The sequence below is a fragment of the Pan paniscus genome, chromosome 3 (genome assembly GCF_029289425.2).
Source record: "Pan paniscus chromosome 3, NHGRI_mPanPan1-v2.0_pri, whole genome shotgun sequence".
In the NCBI taxonomy this organism is placed as follows: Eukaryota; Metazoa; Chordata; class Mammalia; order Primates; family Hominidae; genus Pan; species Pan paniscus.
In genome coordinates, this window is record NC_073252.2 from 120,116,033 (window position 1) to 120,141,500 (window position 25,468).

The 25,468-nt window shown below is 34.5% G+C and overlaps 1 protein-coding gene across 8 annotated transcripts in view; it reads left to right on the forward strand.

The window, feature by feature from the left end:
* The window catches only part of BLTP1 (bridge-like lipid transfer protein family member 1), a 212,504-nt gene that overhangs the window by 173,801 nt on the left and 13,235 nt on the right, over positions 1 to 25,468 (forward strand). For 5 of the 8 annotated variants that reach the window (XM_008969477.4, XM_003816409.5, XM_008969480.4 and 2 more), the window contains 13 exons: positions 1,760 to 2,013; positions 4,968 to 5,183; positions 9,709 to 9,889; positions 10,424 to 10,625; positions 12,282 to 12,443; positions 12,961 to 13,100; positions 15,268 to 15,469; positions 19,454 to 19,654; positions 20,414 to 20,593; positions 22,723 to 22,860; positions 23,620 to 23,877; positions 24,663 to 24,813; positions 25,250 to 25,407. In XM_008969477.4, the coding sequence (XP_008967725.3) occupies positions 1,760 to 2,013; positions 4,968 to 5,183; positions 9,709 to 9,889; positions 10,424 to 10,625; positions 12,282 to 12,443; positions 12,961 to 13,100; positions 15,268 to 15,469; positions 19,454 to 19,654; positions 20,414 to 20,593; positions 22,723 to 22,860; positions 23,620 to 23,877; positions 24,663 to 24,813; positions 25,250 to 25,407 (2,443 nt within the window). The remainder of the gene's footprint in view (positions 1 to 1,759; positions 2,014 to 4,967; positions 5,184 to 9,708; positions 9,890 to 10,423; positions 10,626 to 12,281; positions 12,444 to 12,960; positions 13,101 to 15,267; positions 15,470 to 19,453; positions 19,655 to 20,413; positions 20,594 to 22,722; positions 22,861 to 23,619; positions 23,878 to 24,662; positions 24,814 to 25,249; positions 25,408 to 25,468) is intronic. The other 3 variants (XM_024928495.4, XM_055111802.2, XM_055111803.2) reach the window with 1 other exon arrangement.

A 25,468-nucleotide genomic window follows, 5' to 3' on the forward strand; every position in this document is an offset into this window, starting at 1 on the left:
TGAAACTATCCATTTTTTAAATTATTCTCTTGTTCAAAACAATGTGGAAGAATGAATGTCTAGATCTTTTTTGTCAAGGTACATTTAAAAATTAGCACTTATCCAAATATATTTTGTTTCCCTTTTGTCACTCTCTTCAAGCTTGAGCCTCAACATGTATCTCATACTGAATTTAGTCAAACTGGATTTTTTAAAGAACTATTTAATTGTAATATAGTGAGCTTGTTCTTTTTTTATGAAGAAAACTTGGAAAGAAAGAATTTACACGAATGGAGTGGATTCTGCTAACTAGGTGATTCTCAAAGGGATTAATATTTGAAGTGATTCAATTCAAGTCTCATTTTAAATTAGCCATGTACTGCTTGTAAAAAAATGGTATATAAAAAATCATGAATTATATAATAGCTATGAGATTAAATATTAGATTTTTCTAATCATAAATTAGAAAATAATTAAAGCATGGTTAAATATAAAATAAATATGAAACAAACAAATATTTATTGTCTCTTACCAAAGTTTTAAAAATTGGCTGTTCTAACAGTCTAATTTACTTGTTAACTCAGTAACGTGTATACTATATAAAATGAAGAACACCCGGATTTGAAATTTTCAATGTAGGACTTAACTGTATATGGAATAGCAGCATCCAGTAGTTTTAATAACAAATTGCACATAAATTACCTTGCACATTAAACTTTATAAAGGCTTATTACTGCTCAAGTAACTCTGACTCTGTGAAGCTGGGCATCAAAATTAGGTCATGGGGGGTGTTTTGTTTTGTTTGACCTATTTAAATGCAGTGGCCTCCTGGTGAAATCCTGAGTTAGTGACATGGTGTTTATACAAACTGTAGTCATCTCTCAATATCTGTGGGGGATTGGTTCTAGGACCCCCATGCATACCAGTATCCACAAATACTCGAGTCCCTTTTATAAAATGGTGCAATATTTGCACATAACCTACGTACATCCTCCCATATACATTAAATCATCTCTAGATTACTTATAATGCCTAGTAGTACACTTTAAATGCTATTGTAAACAGTTGTTAAATCTTTTATATGTATTATTTTTTATTGTACTATTATTTTTATTTTTCCCCCAATATTTTCCATCTGCACTTGATTGAATCTGTAGGTGTTTACAGAGAGCTGACTGTATTTACCTTAAAATACAGCACTCTTCAGTTTGATTGATACATGTTTTATTACTCGGCTATTTGCACATTTTTCTTTAACTCATGTGGGGCTCATTTTTAAAAGATCCACAAAAAGCATCCACAAAAAAGCATCTACTAACTTTTAAAAGATCCACAAAAAGCATCTACTAGCATTTAAAAGATCCACAAAAAGCATCTACTAGCATGATGAGAAAACAATAAACTTTGTACTGATACTGCATGCTCTTCCATCACTAATTGCTCTTGCCATTCTGATTTATAGTTAATCATGTTTCTTTTGCTTCCACATGTTTAACTTCTGCTTTAAAGAATTACAGTGTTATTGATACAGTAATATATGTTTATATTAAGTAAAATTTCATTCTGATTTTTAGTATGTCAGTAGTGTAACTTTCTGTGGTTGGCCCTTTTGCTTCCTTCCTTGGTGTACTATTTCATATGTTCATGAATCTGACCTTTCTTTCAGTTCAGAGTGAAGAAATTCAACTCTGAGATAATTTTTAAATGTTTAAATTTATATATTTTTTCTTTTTTTAATTGAAATATGAATCTGATTCATGTTTTTTCTTTTTACAATCAGTTTCCAGAGGAGACAGAACTGGACCTTTTGTCAGTAACCATTGAAGGTCCATCCCATTATTCATCAAATAGTGAAGGATCATGTTCTGTGTTCAGCTCTCCCAAAACTCCAGGAGGCTTTTCACCAGGCATTCCTTTCCAAACTGAAGAGGGCCGACGGGATGACAGTTTGTCTTCTACCAGTGAAGATTCCGAGAAGGATGAAAAAGATGAAGACCATGAGAGGGAAAGGTTTTATATTTACAGGAAACCCTCGTGAGTAACCTTATTTTAAGATCCTAATGTATTTCAGAATCTAGAAATGAGCACAAAATGTTATATATAACTCAGCTTTTACAAAAAAATTTTTAATGTGCCTCGCTTGAGTGAGACTAACAGACTCATTAAAATAAAATTTATTTTAATAAAATTTATCACATGGTTTATTGTGATGTAGCTCCATATAACATTATTTTTTAAATTTAAATTTTTTTTTCATGTCACCTAAGTTTAATTATCTAAAATAAAATGGAAATAAAGATGTGGTTACGAGTAAATTAAAGGAGAGGGCTGTATTCCTGTGGCATTAAATTAACAGATTGCAGCAAGGAGATATGTAATAGTGAAGGCTAGTTAAGAAAAGTAGTAAAGGGAAATGGTTAGCAATGGATGAAAGACTTAAGCAAATTCTTAGAAGAAAGAAATAACATGAAATGGTGTTAATGAAATAAATGACATATGTGAAACTTTGCTCTGAATATGCCCTCAAGAGGAGCGGCAAGGATCTTTGGAACTGGTCTATTTAAACCACCCTCAAGTGAGGTTGTGACAATAATAGTAAGAGTTTCTAATAATGGTAATAAATAATGAGAAATTGGCTTAGCACAAGAGTGTAACCAAAAGCTGATCTATAAGAAACTCTCTGTCTTCAATCTTCTACATTTTGAGCTTTAGGGATTCTTTCCTCCCTTTCCTAGACTGAAGCCACTGACTGCTGAATCCCATACATCAGCATATTTGGTTTTATTCCTTCATTTTTCTGGAGTACATTCTCAAATAACTTACTATGAAAAGTTATTATTGCAGATCTACTTCATTTTCTTCATGTCTAAAGTAGCTTTACTATTTTTGTGTTTATTATTGCGTTGGGGACAGAATTCTAGTTTAATATGTATTTCTTCTCCTAAGTAAGAAAAACTGTTCTGTTATCTTCCAGCATCCATATTTGGCATATGCTGGTTATCTTTTTCAGTTCTGTCAATGTGACTTAAGTTTTTTTGATATTTTATATCTGTTTTCTTCCTGGACATTTTTAGAATCTTGTCATTATATTTAATTTCATGGTGGTCCAAGTTTGCATCTTTTCTAACAATTTTTCTAGGTATTTTGGTATTTCTTAGAATATAAATTTGGTTATAGGAAATATTACTTTATAGTTGTGTGGATAAATTCTTCCCTTTTTTTTTGTTTTGTCTTAACAGTAATCGGACATTTGCCTTCCCGGACAGATGATCTATATCTCTACTTTTTATGTTTTACGTTGCCTTCGTAAAAACTATTTTGTCAGTTTTATTGAGATATAATTTATATTAGTGTAACCATATTTTCCAGATATACAATTTGATAAGTTCTTTAAATATTTTATATTGGTAAGATCACTTAGCATGAGATCTACCCTCTTAACACCTTTTTAAGTGTGCCATACAATAGTGTTATCTGTAGGCACAATCTCTAGAACTTATTAATCTTGCATAACTGAAACTTTATACATGATTGATTAGCAACGGCCAACCTCCCCCAGACCCTCAACCCCTGACAACCACCATTCTATTCTCTGCTTCTATGAGTTGGGCAATTTTAGATACCTCATGTAAGTGGAATCATGCAGTATTTGTCCTTCTGTATCTGGCATACTTCATGTAGCATAATCAAGTTCATACATGTTGTCACATAGTGCAGCATTTCCGTCTTTTTTTTAAGGCTGATAAAATTCCATTGTATGTATGCACCACATTTTTTAATTCATTTGTCTGTCAATGGACGTTTTAGGTTGTTTCTACATCTTGGCTGTTGTGAAAAATGCTGCAGTGAACTTGGGAGTGCTAATATCTCTTTGAGATCCCGATTTCAATTCTTTTGGATAAATATCCAGAAGTGGGATCTCTGGATCATGTTGTAGTTCTACTGTAATCTCTTGAGGAATCTCCATACTATTTTCCCTAGCAGCTGCTCTGTTTTGCATTCCTACCAAAATGTGCAAGGATTCTGTTTTCTCCATGTCCTTGCCAACACACTTGTTTTTGCTTTTTGTTTAAATAATAGTCATGTTACCAGGTATGAATCATATTTCATTGTGGTTTTGGTTTGCGTTTCCTTGATGACTGGTAATATTGAACACCTTTTCATATACTTGTTGGCTGATTCTTTGGAGAAATGTGTACTTAAGTTCTTAGCCAATTATTAAAATCGGATTTTTCTCGTTTCTGAATGCTAGGATTTTGTTACATACTTTGGGAATTACTCCCTTGTCAGATATATGGTTACAAATATTTTCTCCCATTCCATGGGTTGCCTTTTCACCCTATTGTTTCCATTGCTTTGCAGAAGCTTTTTTAGTTTGATGTTGTCCCACTTGTCTATTTTTACTTTTGTTGTCTGTGCTTTTGGTGTCAGGAAATCATTGCCAAGACCAGTGTTATGAAGCCTTTTCCCTATGTTTTCTTCTAAGAGTTTAACAGTTTCAGGTGTTAAGTCCTTAATCCATTTTGAGTTGATTTTTTTGTATGGTATGACATAAGGGTTCAATTTCATTTATTTTGATGTGGATATCCAGTTTTTCCGGCACCATTTGTTAAAGAGCACATGGCATTATTTTTCTTTCCTTGTTGTTCTGTCTTTAATAAAATCTGGAAAGTAACATTTAAATGTTATAATTTGAGAAAATGAAATATTTTCCAACATACACAGTATATTTTATATACTGATATTCAGACTCCTTAAAAGTGGTGATTATGTCTGTGTCCTCATCACCTAGCAAATAGCCTGGCATATAATAGTTATTCAGTACATAGTAGCTGAATAAAGTGTGGCTCCATTAAACTCACTCATGTGAATTTACAAAATAGTAAAATTTATTTACAGACTGTTGCTCACATAACATGTTGGAAAATAGTTTGTTAAAAAGAACTCTCATTTTACTACAATGTAATGATCAATTGTTCTTTCTGTAGACATACATCTCGTAAAAAAGCAACAGGCTTTGCTGCTGTTCATCAGCTATTTACAGAACGCTGGCCAACAACACCAGTCAATAGAAGTCTTAGTGGCACAGCTACAGAGAGAAATATTGACTTTGAACTTGATATACGGGTTGAAATTGATAGTGGAAAATGTGTACTCCACCCAACCACCCTTCTACAAGAACATGATGATATAAGTTTGAGAAGGTAAGAAATTGATTGGAAAAGGATACATGAAACTTTATCTATTAGAAATACTATTCATATATCACTGAATTATAACAAACTTCTCCATCCCAAAATGCAGATTTGAAGTGTAAATGTAATTATAGTTATAATGGTCAAGTGTATATTTCTTATACAGTTTCTTATAAACAAGTGCATAATATTTTCTGGCAACTGGAAATGGATGTCTGATTTAGATTTTTGCAAATTTTTAAATTAAAATAGTTATATCTTTAGAATTCTTTTAACACACATGAATTTCTCAGTGTCTGTCCCTGTGTTATACATATTTCAGTTTTAAAGAACAACACAATGCTCAGAAGTATCTTGGTTATTGAGAGCTTTGATGAGTTCATAAAGAAATAAGAAAGACTGGGAGACAGTTACACAGACCTCAGTAGACTGAAATAATGTTCAGGATATAACTGCAGCTTTACTATTTGTTTACATCACTAACTAAATGATGATATAAACAGGATTAACATTTTTTTCTTTAAATTTTGTTTTCCTTTTCTAATCTAAAAATGAACTGTAAAAAAAATAGTTATAATTGAGCGGATGGGTGGAGATGTAGATAAAAAGAATGCTGACAATTATTGAAACTGGGTAGTGGGAACATGGAGGATCATTAATGATACTATTCTGATTATTTTTTATACGTTCAAAGATTTCCATAATAAAATATTTAATTGAGGCTTTTATAAAATAAGAGAAAATAAAAAAGTACTATAAACAGTTAAAATGTCTTACAAATGTAGTAGTGATGATAAAAAGGATGACTATTAGTTTATTTTTGATTGAACCATAACCCATAATAAATTGCTAATATTTAGCTGTATTTTTACTATATAAAGGGCAGTTTCTTTTTTTTTTTTTTTTTTTTTATACTTTAAGTTTTAGGGTACATGTGCACATTGTGCAGGTTAGTTACATATGTATACATGTGCCATGCTGGTGCGCTGCACCCACTAACTCGTCATCTAGCATTAGGTATATCTCCCAATGCTATCCCTCCCCCCTCCCCCCTCCCCACCACAGTCCCCAGAGTATGATATTCCCCTTCCTGTGTCCATGTGATCTCATTGTTCAATTCCCACCTATGAGTGAGAATATGCGGTGTTTGGTTTTTTGTTCTTGCGATAGTTTACTGAGAATGATGGTTTCCAATTTCATCCATGTCCCTACAAAGGATATGAACTCATCATTTTTTATGGCTGCATAGTATTCCATGCTGTATATGTGCCACATTTTCTTAATCCAGTCTATCATTGTTGGACATTTGGGTTGGTTCCAAGTCTTTGCTATTGTGAATAATGCCGCAATAAACATACGTGTGCATGTGTCTTTATAGCAGCATGATTTATAGTCATTTGGGTATATACCCAGTAATGGGATGGCTGGGTCAAATGGTATTTCTAGTTCTAGATCCCTGAGGAATCGCCACACTGACTTCTACAATGGTTGAACTAGTTTACAGTCCCACCAACAGTGTAAAAGTGTTCCTATTTCTCCACATCCTCTCCAGCACCTGTTGTTTCCTGACTTTTGAATGATTGCCATTCTAACTGGTGTGAGATGATATCTCATAGTGGTTTTGATTTGCATTTCTCTGATGGCCAGTGATGATGAGCATTTTTTCATGTGTTTTTTGGCTGCATAAATGTCTTCTTTTGAGAAGTGCCTGTTCATGTCCTTCGCCCACTTTTTGATGGGGTTGTTTGTTTTTTTCTTGTAAATTTGTTTGAGTTCACTGTAGATTCTGGATATTAGCCCTTTGTCAGATGAGTAGGTTGTGAAAATTTTCTCCCATGTTGTAGGTTGCCTATTCACTCTGATGGTAGTTTCTTTTGCTGTGCAGAAGCTCTTTAGTTTAATTAGATCCCATTTGTCAATTTTGGCTTTTGTTGCCATTGCTTTTGGTGTTTTGGACATGAAGTCCTTGCCCACGCCTATGTCCTGAATGGTAATGCCTAGGTTTTCTTCTAGGGTTTTTATGGTTTTAGGTCTAACATTTAAATCTTTAATCCATCTTGAATTGATTTTTGTATAAGGTGTAAGGAAGGGATCCAGTTTCAGCTTTCTACATATGGCTAGCCAGTTTTCCCAGCACCATTTATTAAATAGGGAATCCTTTCCCCATTGCTTGTTTTTCTCAGGTTTGTCAAAGATCAGATAGTTGTAGGTAAGCGGCGTTATTTCTGAGGGCTCTGTTCTGTTCCATTGATCTATATTTCTGTTTTGGTACCAGTACCATGCTGTTTTGGTTACTGTAGCCTTGTAGTATAGTTTGAAGTCAGGTAGTGTGATGCCTCCAGCTTTGTTCTTTTGGCTTAGGATTGACTTGGCGATGCGGGCTCTCGTTTGGTTCCATATGAACTTTGAAGTAGTTTTTTCCAATTCTGTGAAGAAAGTCATTGGTAGCTTGATGGGGATGGCATTGAATCTGTAAATTACCTTGGGCAGTATGGCCATTTTCACGATATTGATTCTTCCTACCCATGAGCAAGGAATGCTCTTCCATTTGTTTGTATCCTCTTTTATTTCCTTGAGCAGTGGTTTGTAGTTCTCCTTGAAGAGGTGCTTCACATCCCTTGTAAGTTGGATTCCTAGGTATTTTATTCTCTTTGAAGCAATTGTGAATGGGAGTTCACTCATGATTTGGCTCTCTGTTTGTCTGTTGTTGGTGTATAAGAATGCTTGTGATTTTTGTACATTGATTTTGTATCCTGAGACTTTGCTGAAGTTGCTTATCAGCTTAAGGAGATTTTGGGCTGAGACGATGGGGTTTTCTAGATAAACAATCATGTCGTCTGCAAACAGGGACAATTTGACTTCCTCTTTTCCTAATTGAATACCCTTTATTTCCTTCTCCTGCCTGATTGCCCTGGCCAGAACTTCCAACACTATGTTGAATAGGACTGGTGAGAGAGGGCATCCCTGTCTTGTGCCAGTTTTCAAAGGGAATGCTTCCAGTTTTTGCCCATTCAGTATGATATTGGCTGTGGGTTTGTCATAGATAGCTCTTATTATTTTAAAATATGTCCCATCAATACCTAATTTATTGAGAGTTTTTAGCATGAAGGGTTGTTGAATTTTGTCAAAGGCTTTTTCTGCATCTATTGAGATAATCATGTGGTTTTTGTCTTTGGCTCTGTTTATATGCTGGATTACATTTATTGATTTGCGTATGTTGAACCAGCCTTGCATCCCAGGGATGAAGCCCACTTGATCATGGTGGATAAGCTTTTTGATGTGCTGCTGGATTCGGTTTGCCAGTATTTTATTGAGGATTTTTGCATCAATGTTCATCAAGGATATTGGTCTAAAATTCTCTTTTTTGGTTGTGTCTCTGCCAGGCTTTGGTATCAGAATGATGCTGGCCTCATAAAATGAGTTAGGGAGGATTCCCTCTTTTTCTATTGATTGGAATAGTTTCAGAAGGAATGGTACCAGTTCCTCCTTGTACCTCTGGTAGAATTCGGCTGTGAATCCATCTGGTCCTGGACTCTTTTTGGTTGGTAAACTATTGATTATTGCCACAATTTCAGCTCCTGTTATTGGTCTATTCAGAGATTCAACTTCTTCCTGGTTTAGTCTTGGGAGAGTGTATGTGTCAAGCAATGTATCCATTTCTTCTAGATTTTCTAGTTTATTTGCGTAGAGGTGTTTGTAGTATTCTCTGATGGTAGTTTGTATTTCTGTGGGATCGGTGGTGATATCCGCTTTATCATTTTTTATTGCGTCTATTTGATTCTTCTCTCTTTTTTTCTTTATTAGTCTTGCTAGCGGTCTATCAATTTTGTTGATCCTTTCAAAAAACCAGCTCCTGGATTCATTAATTTTTTGAAGGGTTTTTTGTGTCTCTATTTCCTTCAGTTCTGCTCTGATTTTAGTTATTTCTTGCCTTCTGCTAGCTTTTGAATGTGTTTGCTCTTGCTTTTCTAGTTCTTTTAATTGTGATGTTAGGGTGTCAATTTTGGATCTTTCCTGCTTTCTCTTGTGGGCATTTAGTGCTATAAATTTCCCTCTGCACACTGCTTTGAATGTGTCCCAGAGATTCTGGTATGTTGTGTCTTTGTTCTCGTTGATTTCAAAGAACATCTTTATTTCTGCCTTCATTTCGTTATGTACCCAGTAGTCATTCAGGAGCAGGTTGTTCAGTTTCCATGTAGTTGAGCGGCTTTGAGTGAGATTCTTAATCCTGAGTTCTAGTTTGATTGCACTGTGGTCTGAGAGATAGTTGGTTCAACCTAATATATTCAAATGAAAGTCACGACCTTAGGAAAGAATAAAGGTAACTGCCCTGTATAGTTACGGAACATACAACATTTACGTCACTCATGCAAGGCATTAACCAGTATCGCTAGAGATAGTGATGAACTTCACTTTTTTCAACTTCTTAAATGAAGGATTGTATTCCATTTACTGTAAAAATAAAAGTTTGCTTTTAAACAAAAAGATAAATGTGTCATTTTTTAAAAAGATAAGAACATTTTTCTGTTCACAGGAGTTATGATCGAAGTTCCAGGAGCTTAGATCAAGATTCACCTTCAAAAAAGAAGAAGTTTCAAACTAATTATGCTTCTACCACCCATTTAATGACCGGCAAGAAAGTGCCATCATCTCTACAGACAAAGCCTAGTGACTTGGAAACAACAGTATTTTACATTCCCGGAGTTGATGTAAAGGTAAAAACCCAATTGTCTAGGGTAAGGGATTAGACTATTGGTAGCAATGTTTATTTTCTATCATATATGTTCATCTTTTTCTCATTATATTAAAATGAGACTTAGTGACTTCTTTGTCTAATATAGCCATATTCTGGACAGAAGAACATCAAAACTGCAGGTTCCCACTTCATTTATGTAGCATTTTCCATGAAAGTTTGATGGAAAGAAGTTCGGTTTTTTAATAAATTGATATTCGTAACAAACTTGCTAAACCTTGCTAGTGCAACTTCATTAAACAACAATTTTTTAGATTCTGGAATTATAGAATCATAGACTATTCAGTTCGAAAGGACACTAAAGATTATCTGAAATGACCTTTTTATTTTAAAAAATGAATAAAAGCAAAGAAACTTGCCAGGATCACAAAGCTAACTTTTAAAAGTTAAAACAGTCCTCTGACTTCCAATGTTCTTTCTACCACATTTTTCTATATTTCTTGATTTTCCTCATCTTCATAATTTTAATTTTAAAAGTTTATTTATTTCAATACAGTTGCATTACAATTCCAAGACGCTAAAGACTGAATCACCTAATGCCTCCAGGGGATCTTCCTTGCCAAGAACACTCTCCAAAGAGTCCAAGCTGTATGGTATGAAAGATAGTGCAACATCTCCTCCTTCTCCTCCTTTACCTTGCACTGTCCAGAGCAAGACTAACACCTTACTTCCTCCCCAGCCCCCACCTATTCCTGCAGGTATTTAAGGAGTATATACTTTATTTTTTGTCATTTTAAAAATTTTTAGTTATTACCTACTTGCTCTTTTGAGACTTTCCAATGCACATGTTTAAGAAAAAAGGACATACATTTGTCAATAATGACTATACAGACTTCATATATGGAATATGGAAGTGTAGGCCAACCATTTTCACCTGTTTTTGAAATTGACATTACTTTAGAATATCTGTTATAAAATAAATAATATACCAAATAGTTTACTTAATTAAATTTTTAGGTCTGTATATATAAAAAGAGTAGTTTTATGTAGCTCAAATTTGGGAGCTTATGAGCAGATGGAAATATCAAACTTGAGAGTACATTGGGTTTAACCACATTTATTACTTCTCTGTTGTATAACACATTACCCAGAATTTAGTGGCTTATAACCTCAACCACAGGTTCTGTTGATCAGAAATGTAGGCACAGTTTGGCTCAGTGGATCTAACTCATGGTCTTTTACAAGATTGCAGTCATGGCAGATTTTTCAGCCCCAGTCAAGTATTCAGATGACAGTACTTGACTGGGACTGAAACATCTGCCTCCATCATGTCTCAGTCATGTGACTGGCTAATTGGTACTTCAGTTCCTCTCATGTGGGCTTCTCTACTGGGCTTCTTGAGTGTTCTCATGATATGGCAGTTGACTTCCCTTAAAAGGAGTGATCCAAAAGATACCATGGCTGAAGCTGCATTATCTCTTATGGCTTAGCCTTAGAAGTCACACACCATCACTGCCACAAGGTTTTACTCATCACACAGGTCAGTACGGAAGTAAACTACACAAGGGCATGAATACCAGGAGGCAAGGATCATTGAATGTCATCTTGGAATCTGGCTACCATAGCACATGAATGATACCGTACATACATGGCAGGATTTCCAAAAAAAGGAATATCAGACTAGACAAGAATTATTTGAGAAAGTTTCATTTGGGAGACAAAACTTGATATATAAACCTTTTAAAATAGTAATCATGCTGAGAATGCCTAGTGTCACTTTTCAGCTAACAAGGCACATCTGTGTCCATTAAGTGCATGGCAGCTATTAACCCCTTTTATAAATGAGGAAAGTTAAGGCTCATAGAAGTTGGATGTCTTTCCTAGATTTGAACAACTAATAAATGTTAGAAGTTGGAAACCTTAGCCAAAGCTAACTAAGTCTTAGATGTTTTACTCATTCTCCTGAAGCAGATATATTTAGTTAGGTAAAAGGAAAGAGAAATGGCATCCCATGTAGGGAAGCATTATAAATACATGCAAGCTAAGCACAGGAAAGCCTGAAAACAGTGACATTTTTCTTCACTTGCCACTAAATATTGTTAAAGTTCTCTATATCTTCTTAAATGGACAAAAGGACTAATGCTAATGAGAGACTAACCAAAATATAAAGCTGAAAAACTGGACCAAAACTTGTGACGCACAGCAAGTAGGAATAACCAACTTATTATATGTTATTAATCGCCTTTGTATTCTAACATTAACATATCATTCCTATCAACCTGCTACTTTTATTATTTTCTTGTAAGGCCTTAAATGTGAGGTACTTTGCTTGATTAAACTTTAATATAATTCAAATTTCTGTTTAATTGGAACTTTTTATAAAATCCATTAAATGGAATTTATAAATGTTCTAGCCAAAGGAAAAGGAAGTGGAGGAGTAAAAACAGCCAAGTTATATGCCTGGGTAGCACTTCAGTCATTGCCAGAAGAAATGGTTATTAGTCCCTGCCTATTAGACTTTCTGGAAAAAGCTCTGGAAACTATCCCAATTACACCAGTTGAAAGGAATTATACAGGTAAGCATCCTTCTTATATACCTCCCCATAACATATATTTTGGGATCTTATTATATAGAAGGTTTTCTTAATGCTATTATACATTATTACATAATATATGCAATTATAAATTATAAACTGTAAAAGAACTTGAGAGATCATCTAATTGTCATTTACAAATGAAGAAACTAAGTCCTGGTGAGGTTACATAACTTTCCCATGGCCCCACCTAGTTAATGACAAAATTAACATTTAAGTTCTACATCCTTAGTGTGTCCCTTGGACTGGAATCTCTTTGAGGGCAAGGATATAATCACTAGTTTCTTTGTACAGTGTTTGGTATAGCAGCAGGAAAATTTGAGTTTGGGGGAATGAGCAAGAGGTGTGAACAGGGAAAAACGTATAGAATGAAGGGCTACAGAAGCAAATGTTTCCGGGTGTTCATACCTTTCATCTCACTAGTATAAACAATAAGGATCTTTTAATAAATAGTTTGCCTTTGATCTAATAATAAAACTTAACCAAATATTTTAAACAGCTGTCAGCTCACAAGATGAAGATATGGGACATTTTGAAATACCAGATCCTATGGAAGAATCAACAACATCACTAGTGTCGTCTTCAACATCTGCTTACTCTTCCTTCCCTGTAGATGTTGTGGTTTATGTACGAGTTCAGGTGACATACTTCATTTCTTTCTTTTTGTTTTAAAGAGAAATGTTTTCCTTAAGTTTATTTGAACATTTCAACATTATTACTGTTTAAAAGTTTTCTTAACCTCAGGTTCATGAACCTTTAGTATGTTTGTGATGGCTTGGAGGTTGCCAGAATATGTGTGAAGTATGTGTAAAATTTTATGTATATACAGATGCTCAAGTTATGATGCTGTTCTGATTAACCCATCACAAACTGAATAGCATAAGTCAGTAATGCATTTAATACACTTAACTTACTGAACATCATAGCTTAAACTAGCTTACCTTAAATGTGCTCAGAACACATTACTCTTCAGTTGGGTAAAACCGTCTAATACAAAGCCTTTTTTATAATAAAATCTTGAATATCTCATGTAATTTATTGAATGTTGTACTGAAAGTGAAATGCAGAATGGTTGTATGGGTCCTCAAAGTACAGTTTCTACTGAATGTGTATCACTTTCGCCCAGCCTAAATTGGAGATCATCTATATTCACTTTTCTACCAAGAAGTTTCATAGATCTTTGGGTTTTCAAAAATTAAAGCTCATACTTCTGTGACAAAAATAAAAATATTTAAGTTAAAACCCTTTTTTAAGCATTTTACGCCTTTATTTTGCCACCTTAATTTCTTGCCATTATAGTTTTCTGGGCAGATATAAAGTGTAATTGAGATATAAAGTCACAATAGTACCTTTGTTAAAATTTTTGCTAAGTGTTACCTAGTTTTTATTTAATATTTTATTCTAAAATGCAGTCCTACCAATAGGCCTTTGGGAGTATATATTAGCATATATGCTATACCAAATATATTAGTATATATTATATATAATAAAATATATATTAGCATATATACTATACCAAATATAGTATATATTTAATTAAATCTGTTTATCAAGGAGGATTTAAAACTACTTGTATCAAAACTTCAGGGTTTAGTTGATCCTCAATTAAAATCTAATAATCTTAAGAGTAAAGGAAACACTAATGGTCATCTGTTCCAACTATCTTCTATAACAGTAATGTGGCCAAAAGAGCTTCAGTCTTACATTCCAGAATTTTTAGCTAGCTTTTTTAAAGGTATGATGAAAACAGAATGAATGAGGGTTTGAGGGTTATAAAACCTTTGGGCTGGGTGCAGTGGCTCACACCTGTAATCACAGCACTTTGGGAGGCTGAGGCGGGTAGATCACTTGAGCCCAGGAGTTTGAGACCAGCCTGGGCAACACATGGAGACCCCATCTCTACCAAAAAAATAAATAAATAAAATTAGCGAGGCATGATTGTATGTATCTGTGGTCCTAGCAACTTGGGAGGCTGAGATGGGAAGATGGCTTGAGACTGGTAGGTTCAAAGGCTGCAGTGAGCCATAATTGTACCACTGCAGTCCAGCCTGGACAACAGAGTGGTCTCTAAAAAAACAGAGTGTCTCTAAAAAAACAAAAACCAACCTTTGTTAATTATGAACAAGTTTAATATGAGCATAAATTTTTTAAGGTTCTGAACTATCTAAATATCTAAATACAGTCCCTCCGTGTACTTAGGAGACTGGCTGTAGGACTACCCCTGCCCCCCACCATGTATACCGAAATCCACACATACTCACGTCCCGCAGTCAGCCCTGAGGAATTACTAAAAAAAGAGACACCCCTCTGTATATGCGGGTTTTTCATCCCAAATACTGTATTTTCAATCCATGTTTGGCTGAAAAAAATTCATATGTTAATTGGACCAGCACAGTTCAAACCTGTGGTGTTCAAGGGTCAACTGTCTTATTGTTCTGAGATGGCTCCTCAAATATTTAGGTTTTTAAAAATGATAGCATTTTGTTTATACATTTTGATTTTTATATCATGCTTCTGTTTAAAAAGCTAGGACAATGAACACAAAATCTTAAGTATCAAATGAGTAAACATGATCAATATATGTAGACAGAAATGGAAATTAAATGTAACTTTTGAAATCCAAGGTGAAATTTCTTAACTTTCCTGTAGATGTTGTGGTTTATGTATGAGTTCAGGTGATATACTTTATTTCTTTCTGTTTAAAAAAAATGTTTCTTAAGTTTATTTGAACATTTCAATATTATTTCTATTTAAAACTTTTCTTTTATCCAGTTCCTAGAAACCTTTTGCTGTCTGTTATTTTTAGCCCTCACAGATCAAATTTAGCTGTTTACCAGTATCAAGAGTAGAATGCATGTTAAAGCTGCCATCCCTGGATTTGGTGTTTTCTTCAAACCGAGGAGAACTGGAGACTTTAGGGACTACATATCCTGCAGAGACTTTATCCCCTGGAGGTAATGCTACTCAGAGTGGAACAAAGACTTCTGCTAGCAAAACTGGAATACCAGGTATAGATAATGTTCTTTTATTCCTCTAGTATAAAGCCAAATACTATTTTTAAATCAATATTTTAATAGTAATTAATACATATTTTAAAATATATTTGGAAAAGGGGAATATTTGAGGATTATTTATAGGAAGAAATCTATAGTAGACCAATGTTTTGAGTATATTTCATGTGTTATTTGAACTTGAGTTACCCTTTGGTTTCTATTTTTAGCTGAATGGCAGTTAGACAGCATTATGAATATGGCTTGAATGTACATACTACAAGCGCTATGACATAACTACTATATAATAATCCACATGTTCAAGTACTTTTGAATATCTTTTATCTTAAGCTACATTTGACATTAAGGAGTAATCAGTATTATAAATGGAAAATAAGAAACATAGTGTTACCTTACAGGGATTTCTTATCACACTGGGTGAAAACTGTATCAAGTAGCAGTAGCATATGTATTTTTAAATGGCAAATTTGGTTATATAACTCAAATATGTGTTTCATAAAGGTTTTGTTTTTAAAATATAATTGATTTCCTGAGATGATAGGCATTCCTCACTATGTTAAAGCTGGGTGCCACTTCTGTCCTAAAAATGAAATAGAGATCACACATGCAAATGGTAAAAATTTTATTGAATACCTCTGAAAAAAAGAGACTAGACTGAATGAAAACTGATAAGAAGGCTGGAATGTCATTAAAATATTGGTTCTTAACCAGGAGCTATCTTGTTGGCAATATTAGGAGACAATTTTGATAGTCGTAACTGAGGGTGTTCAGCTGGCAGCTAGAAGAGAAACCAGAGATGCTGCTAAACATTCTATAGTATATATGACAACCCCCTCCACTCCCAAATAATTATCTGGTTGAAAACGTCAATAATGGCAAGCTTGAGAAGGTTTGCATTAAGCGTGAAAAAAATAAAATCCCAAATTCCATTTTTGAGAGAGGCATGAAGACAGTGGAGGGGGAAATACCTTTCTGATTTGTAAGGAAATACAGCTTAGGTTTTGGGTCCTATTTTTGGAGAGTCATCTTAGATTCAAATCTTTATTCTAACAATCTCATCAAGCATCAGTTGGAAAAATTATTACAAACTGGCTTGTGAGAAAGCATCCCAAAAGTCATCTTTGAAAAACTGAAATTATATCTCTTAACACAGTATTTACTTGTATTAATGGGGAAATGGTTATAGGAAATCATTTGTTTTGCTGTGTGAATCTTTGAAAGTTTTCACAACAAAATTGGAAAACAAAAAGGTTGATACCTTAGAAATAAAGCTTTTGCTAATGTGGTCACCCATTATCTAGTACTTAGCTTCAAAATATTGCTGTTGGAGTTGTGTTGTCAACAAAATACTGTAGTGGTAGTGTTGGTTTTTGAAAAACATTTTCTGATTATAAAAGTTACACTCACTATTCATTATAGAAAATGAAAAGTACTAAAGGTGAAATGAAAATGAGAATATCCCTTTATCCTAGATAACTAGTGTTGTCAGCGATAACACTACAACATTTCTGTAGTGATACCATATTTTTCCAAGGCAAAAATTGAAATATGGCCTCTTCTGCGATGTAACTTTTTAAAATTTAAAGTATCATAGGTATTTTCCTAAATTATTAAATATTCATCTCTAAAATTAATGGCTATAAGATATTCCATTGTTTTGATCATATACTTGAGATTCTGTGGGTTATTTTGCTTTCAAAATAATACTAAAATCAACATCTTTGTATGTAAATATTTTTAAACAAAGATATATTCTTAGGAGAAATTCTTAAAAGTGGAATTTCTAGGTTAGGAAGTATGAACATTTTGAAAGTGTTTGATACATTTGCTTTCTGGTAAGACTATAAGATTTCTACACTCTCATCACAGTGTGTATGGACACCAGTTCATTGTATTCTTCCCAACACTGCTTTAAATTTAATTTTAATCATTGTCAATGTGATGGATTAAATTTGGATTTTATTATTTTAATCTGTACTCTATTACTTTATTAGCTATTTCTTGGGAGTGGTAAATATATGCCCATGCCCATTTCTCTTTTGGAATGTTAATCTTTTAATGACAAACTGTCATAATGTCATAACTTATTAGCACTTAATATAGCAGTATATATGTACCATGCTAGGAATAGGTAGTGAAAGGAATATGAAATGAGAAATTTTTTATGCCCAAATTTTATGATTCCTTAGAAAACAACATAAATGAATAGCACCCCTCATTTTATCATTATTTATTCAAGGAATGATGATGAGAATATATAGGTTGCGACAATATCCATTCTTTCAAAGGATCTTTACTTTGTGGTCTGGGTCAGTGCTAGGGCATAGTAATAGTGAACTTAGCTAGTAGATGTGGTCCATACTTACTAATGTGGAACCTAAACTGAATTTGGAGAAACAAGTAATAGCCCAGCAAACAAGCTTATTTTAAATGGAAACGTGAAGTAAGTATGGGTTAGCGAAGCAGAGAACTGGGGGAATGGACACTCCCAGGAGAGAATACAAAATGCACGAAGAAGAAACAGTTTGTCAACTCTGAATAACAAAAAGGAAAAAAAAGCCATTGTTAAGTGTGGAGACTGGCATAAGAAAGGTTTAGAGAGATAGGAAAGAGCCAACTCATGTGGGAAAGCCACTGAAAGGTTAAGCAAGGGAGTGGATATGATTCACACACATACTTTTAGAATACCAGTCCAGCTGCAGTGTGGCAGTTGATTGGAGTAGCATGAGGCAAGGAGAGCCATTTCTGCAGTCCAGGCAGAGTTAATAATTGCTTAAGCTAGAATGGCAGCAGTGAGATGGAAGGAAATGGACAGACTTTACATGCCTGAGATATAGAAATGATGAATGATAAATTGCATGACAGAGTCAGGAGTAGGAAGGATGACGGATAACTCCCAGGTTTTGGTTGAGCTATTTTCTTTTTATTTATTTATTTATTTATTTTTTTGAGACTAAGTCTCACTCTGTTGTCCAGGCTGGAGTGTAGTGGCGCCATCTCAGCTCACTGCAGCCTCTGCCTCCTGGGTTCAAGCAATTCTCCTGCCTCAGCCTCCTGAGTAGCTGGGATTACAGGTGCGTGCCACCACGCCCGGCTAGTTTTTGTACTTTTAGTAGAGATGGGGTTTCACCACATTGGTCAGGCTGGTCTCAAACTCCTGACCTCGTGATCTGCCCACTTCGGCCTCCCAGAGTGCTGGGATTATAGGCATGAGCCACTGTGCCCAGCCTGGTTGAGCTGTTTTCATGGAAGTATTCATTTACTGGAGATGGGGACCACTGGAAGAAAAACAAATTCAAGGAAAAAGATCAAGAGTGCAGTTCAGTTTAAATGCCTGTGACCCATTCTAATAGGAGGTCAAGTAGGCAGTTGTAATATATAAATCCAAAGGAGGTCTGGTCTGGACATACATTTTGGAATCACCAGCAAAATCATTTAATAATCTATTCAAATGGTCTCATTTTTTATGTTTTTGGAATTTACCTGTCCATCCCTAGTAAATGTTACCAACAAGGACACTTGGCTCTCTAACAGATTTTTTTACTTTCTGCTTTTGCATACCTTGCCCTGTTTCCACTGCACCTACTGAAATGTGGACTCCAAGTATATGATACGGATTTTTTTACAGTATGTTCTCCCCACTTTGCTTAAGCCCTAGCTATTTTGGGCCTCTTCCACTGCCTGCTTCTAGTAGTGAAGGAGAAAAGAAATAGGAAACCATGCAGTAGGCCAAACATATATATAAAAATAATTGTTTTAAGCATGAACAGAGTATTCAACCCTGGTGTAAATTAATTGGAAAATACATCTAAGTCTTTATTTCAGTTTTAAGGATTTAAATCTATTGATCTGTTAAATCTTTTGATCTGATGCTTGAGTGTTTCCATTTTATTCTGAAGTCATGTCTGGTTCTTAAGAACTATTATTGACTGGCCTTTTTTTCTTGTAGCTTATATTTTCAATTTCCTGTGCTCACTGTAGGTTCATCGGGACTAGGCAGCCCTCTTGGCCGAAGTCGACATAGTAGTAGTCAGTCAGACCTGACCAGTTCCAGCAGTAGTTCATCTGGCTTGAGCTTCACTGCATGCATGTCTGACTTTTCCCTTTATGTATTTCATCCATATGGAGCAGGGAAACAAAAAACTGCTGTTTCTGGCCTCACACCTGGATCAGGAGGATTAGGTATACTTTGCATGTTTATGTCTTTTTCAGATTTACAGCATCTTTTCAAGCTTTCAAGCTTTATTTTCATAAATCATAAGGACATAGCCAAGATCAGATGCTCTTTATATTTTTCCTCTTTGATAATACCTATCTCATATTTACGTAATAAGTAGACATATACAATAAGTAATTCAGGTGAATTAATTATACAAGAATTTTAAAATTCAGAATATTTTCTAAGCGGTATACACAGCACAGTAATCTCTGATATCCAGAGATTGAAATATTTAAATGTCTTAGCAAATCACTGTCCATTTATACAACAAACTGTGTAGAAAGTAAAATTTTAAAGTGCATGGGTCACAATTGTTAATTTAAAAAGAGACTATAATTTAAGTCAGCCATTTCGTGAAATTAAATTTCATTGTCACTTTGAAGAGCAGATAAAACACTGCAAATGCATAAAAGCTTCTTATTAGTAACTAACTCTTGACTTGTATTTAAATAAATGATGAAAACATATATTCCACGTCAATTCTAGTTTCTATTGTTGGGGAAGGGTTGTAAAAATCACCAATTATGTTTGTGGGTTTGAACCTCTTAAATTGTTGTTAGAAATGCTAATGCTCATTAGATCCCTCTGCTTAAATTTTTACCTCAAGTGATTTTAATTCATGGCATATTACAGTATATTAGATAATTTTCACCTAACTAGACAGCTGTGTGTATATATGTATATATAGATGTGGGGGTTGTGTTTGTTTGTTTGTTTTAAAGGGAATGTGGATGAGGAGCCCACTTCAGTCACTGGTCGAAAAGATTCACTCAGTATAAACCTTGAGTTTGTAAAAGTGAGTTTGTCACGGATCAGGCGTTCAGGAGGTGCCTCATTTTTTGAAAGTCAGTCTGTAAGCAAGTCTGCAAGCAAAATGGATACTACGTTAATAAATATATCTGGTACTCAATTTTATAGTTTTTAAATTAAAATACTGTTTTCCAAAATTAAATAATGGCCTCTGTTTTAATAGTGTTTAAATATTAAGTCACTTAATGTTAAGCTTTCAGTGATAAGTTGATATAAAGGAGAGGAATGCCCAGCCTACGGTACTGTGTCAATCCAAGTGATAAATGTTAGGAATATAATTTCTAGATAAATAGACATATCACCCAAGGGCCAAGTATGCCTAATTAAATCAGTAAAAGTTGCTTCTTTTCTTCACTTTTTCTCCACCATGAATTGGTACAGTTTCTTTTTGTTCTTCTAATTGTAAATGCTTAAAACACTAAAACGGGATGAGTGATGTTTAAAAATGTTTACTTGATGTCAGAAAACCTTGAATTGTGTGCATGTGTACTGCTGGTTTTATAAACATCTATATAACTATGGGCAAGTCATTTCCTTTACATGGCGATTTGAGTGTTTAAAAGTAAATGCAAATAGACATTCTGAAGAATCCAGAATACTGAGTAAAAACTTTCATAATTATGAATCAAATGAATATGGTATGTTCACTTAACCCAATATTCTGAAAATATATATTAAGCCTGTGTTTTAGGGTAAACTTTTACCTGAGATTGCTAGGTGATTGAGGGGAGCAGGCATGAATAAGACAAGGTCTTATGTGTAGACAAATAAATGAGTCCAGGATAATAAATGCTATAATGGAGCTTTCTACAAAGAGAAGGAAACAATAAATTCTGTCTTGTATGAGAAATCAGAAAAGGCTTCACATAGGAAATGTTATTTGGCCCATATTTTGAAAAATGAGTAGGAATATTCTTGGAGGTAGCAACATGGTATTCAATGGCACAGAAGCATCAAAATGTATGCTTCTGGATCATACTTTGATTTGCTGTGGCTGAAGCACAGGGTATAAGTGAACATTTAATTGGTTGGAGCCAATTAAATGTTGAACATTTAATTGGTTGGAGCCAATTAAATGTTGAACATTTAATTGGTTGGAGCCAATTAAATGTTGAACATTTAATTGGTTTAAGTGGATGGAGCCAGAAATAGTGAGGCTAGAGGTAAAGCTGATAAAATAGGACCTGATTGTGGAGGGACTCATATCATATGCCATGCTAAAGAATTGGGTTCTGATTATTTCGGCACTGAGAAGCCATTAGAAGTTAAGAAATGGGTTGATGCTTCAGAATGGTGTTTTAGAAAGAGAGTTGAGGGTAGCCTGAAAGACAGGAAAGAAAAGATGCTTGAGGAGGCTGCTGAAGTAGACCATGCAATAGTAGATGAGAGCATGAACTGTGGCAGTAAAAAAAGGAGAAAAGGGAATGAGGAGTGGGTTCAAGAGAGATAGAAGAGAATCCATAAACTTAAGTATAAGTTGTATTAGGGGCAACAGAGGAGACAAGAATGCCTCAAACTTTTAGCTTAGATGACTGAAGGAGCAGTGAAGCCATTAACTTAGAAAATAAAGAAGGAAATGTCTATAGGACATTTAGGTGGAAGGTTCTGGTAGACAACTGACTTAGCGGGTATCGCTATGTAGGTATGGGCTCAGACAAAAACAGAAATTTTAGCTGTGGGAGTCATTGGCATGTAAACCCTATAGAAACTATGGTAGAAGAATAGAAGAGCACATACAACAGGAGTAGAAGAACGCTCCAGAGCAGAACTCTGGAAGAAGGCCATCAAAATGTTTTTTGTCTAAAGTCACTGCTATTAGTCTGATAGGAAAATAGTAGTCCCTGCCACACAGCTATTTGGTTTACAATTCCTTTTGAGAAAATTTGTATACCAGCTCATCCTGATGATTCATTTTCCATAATAGAAAAGACTGTTGTGTTAAAATTGAAAGCTGGCTATCAGACTGATCTTTAGAACTTCTCTGAGGATTTCATGATAAAGTGATAATAGAATTCCAACTTGCCATCACCTCAAAAAAGGGAAATGGTACTAACAGTGTTAGAATGTGCTGTTTTTGTAATTTGTGGAAGAATGTAACACTTACTAATCATAATGTAACTTAAGTATAATTCAGCTGTGTAATAACCCTGTCTTATACCTACCATGTGAAAACATTAAAGGTTTTAGAAATCTGTACTAACAAATGTTATTTATGTATCAGCTGTTTGTGATATAGGGTCTGCCTCCTTTAAATATGATATGCGCCGACTCAGTGAAATTCTGGCATTTCCAAGAGCATGGTATAGAAGAAGTATTGCAAGACGTCTATTCCTTGGAGACCAAACTATAAATTTGCCAAGTAAGCTTGTTATGTAATTTTAATTTTGGTTACTGTAGCAGCAAGACCTACAATTGATAACACAAACGTGATCTTACTTGGCAGGGTGTACCATGTGATGCGTTCAGTCATTCAAGAAATGTCCATTGGGCCCCTCTAATATGCCAACCACAAGGGATATATTAGCACTGAGGATATATTAGAGAACCAAAAAGACAAAAAGTTTTGTCTTCTTTGAGATTACATTCTGGCTGAATAAATATAGTTTATTCTATAACTATCCTAACAAATTAGTAAATTTATAAGTTAGTTAATTTGTTAGTAAATTTATTCTATAATGATTACTCTGTAATCCTTTTAAATATCCAAGTTAATCATGGTTAGCGAAGCATGGGAAACAGAAGATGCTGGGGACATGTTACTATCTTGCCTGCATTTGTCTGCTGGATTTAGACATTGTTGTAGGTAATGAAATCAAGAGATTTTTGGAAATGAAAACTAGTCAGTTACATAGAGGTAAATATGAGAAACCCTAAGTCTGAGTGTATTCCCTCACCTGTAAACTGAGACCAGAGGTCCTGTTTTGCTCTTTTCATGGAGTTTAAACAAAACACTGGCATGTTCTTTGCAAACTGTAAATTGCTGTACAGCTGCTAAATAGAGAACTAGAAGGAATATGTAATGTGATTAGAAATGATGGATGGGTGAAGTTATTTTATAACATAGGGATTTTACCCTGTTACTTTGGATTTTTTGTTTGTTTTGTTTGTTTTCTACTAGCATCTGGCCCAGGGACACCTGATTCCATTGAAGGGGTAAGCCAACACCTTTCCCCTGAATCATCAAGAAAAGCTTACTGCAAGACCTGGGAGCAGCCAAGTCAGTCAGCCTCCTTCACCCACATGCCTCAGTCACCTAATGTGTTCAATGAGCATATGACAAACAGCACCATGTCACCAGGGACAGTAGGACAGAGCCTAAAATCCCCAGCTTCCATAAGATCAAGGAGTGTATCTGATTCTTCAGTTCCTCGAAGAGGTAACACTGCTCTTTTTGTTATCAGTAGCCCTACAGTGTTCTCAGGATAAAATCTTAGTTACTCTCAGATTTCAGCCCTAACTATAGGAAAATATATTCTTGACGTTTTTATGACACGTCAAAAAAAAAAAAAAATCCCCAACACAGTAAAAACAACAAAACAAATATTTCAAAGTATTGCCATCAAGACAGCTAGATGGCCAGTAGCTTTACAAATAGATAAGGGGAGAGGAATTAGCATATTGTTTGTGTGCTCCATATGGGCTTGGCCTTGTACTTGTGCCTGATTGTATAAAAATGAATGATGTAGTTCTCGTCAAAAGATTAAAATATAATGAGCAAATGCAGGATTCAAGATATATACTCAGTCCATAAGAACACAAAAGACAGGCACCCCAACCGGCATCTGCATTTCAGAATGGTTTCTGCCTTTGAGTCCTGTATTTGGCAACAGCACCTTATGATTTTCTTCTTTGTTAAACAAAATCCTAGGGTGATGCATGATCTGTGCTGCTATATCCCATGCACACCAGAATTTCCTCATATAAAATGGGGGCCATACATAATTTTATGAGCTTTCAAGAGGTAAAGCTGCCAGCACTTATAAACATTTAGTAAGTGGTAACTATTATTTTAGAGGCAATAGGATAACCATTAAACATTAGATTCTAATACAAGAATATTATATTTTTACTTTTTGGATTATAGCAATAAAAATAGTTTTTGCTTTGTAACTAGCTTGGCATTTATGTGAATGAACATGTATTTGATTTTTCTATTTTTAGATTCACTTTCAAAAACATCAACTCCTTTTAACAAATCAAACAAAGCAGCAAGCCAACAAGGGACCCCATGGGAAACACTTGTCGTGTTTGCTATCAACTTGAAGCAATTAAACGTTCAAATGAATATGAGTAATGTAATGGGAAATACAACGTAAGCTATTCAGATACAAAGGAAATGTATTTAATCATTTTTGTAACTTTTCTTCTACTGTAGTAAAGATATTCAGAACCTTTTTTGAATGCTAAATATTTGAAAAAGATAGTAGATAAACGATATAAAATGTTTTATCCTGAAAATGGCTTAATTCTAAGGATACTGCAATATAAAACATCATGAAATATATGTTCTATAAAAAGGGAATCAATTATAAGGAGAACAGGGTAATTTTCTAGCTTTTCTAGCTAGGAGTAAAGCTTCATTATCAATGTTAATATTCAAATATTTACCACACAGTTTTTATATAAAGTATGTTGTTTCATTGTCAAACTTGACCTTTTAAATAATCTAACTCCTTTTTAATTTAAATCCTGTTTTAATTCATGACACTGGAAGCTATATATATAATAACCTTTTTTTCATTTTTTAGTTGGACAACTAGTGGTTTGAAGAGCCAGGGCCGTCTGTCAGTAGGAAGTAATCGTGATCGAGAGATCAGCATGTCTGTTGGTCTGGGAAGATCACAATTAGATTCTAAAGGAGGAGTAGTTGGAGGGACCATAGATGTCAATGCTTTGGAGATGGTTGGTATGTTGAAATTTTAAAACTGACCTAACATATCCTTAAGATATATATATCCAAAAAAATG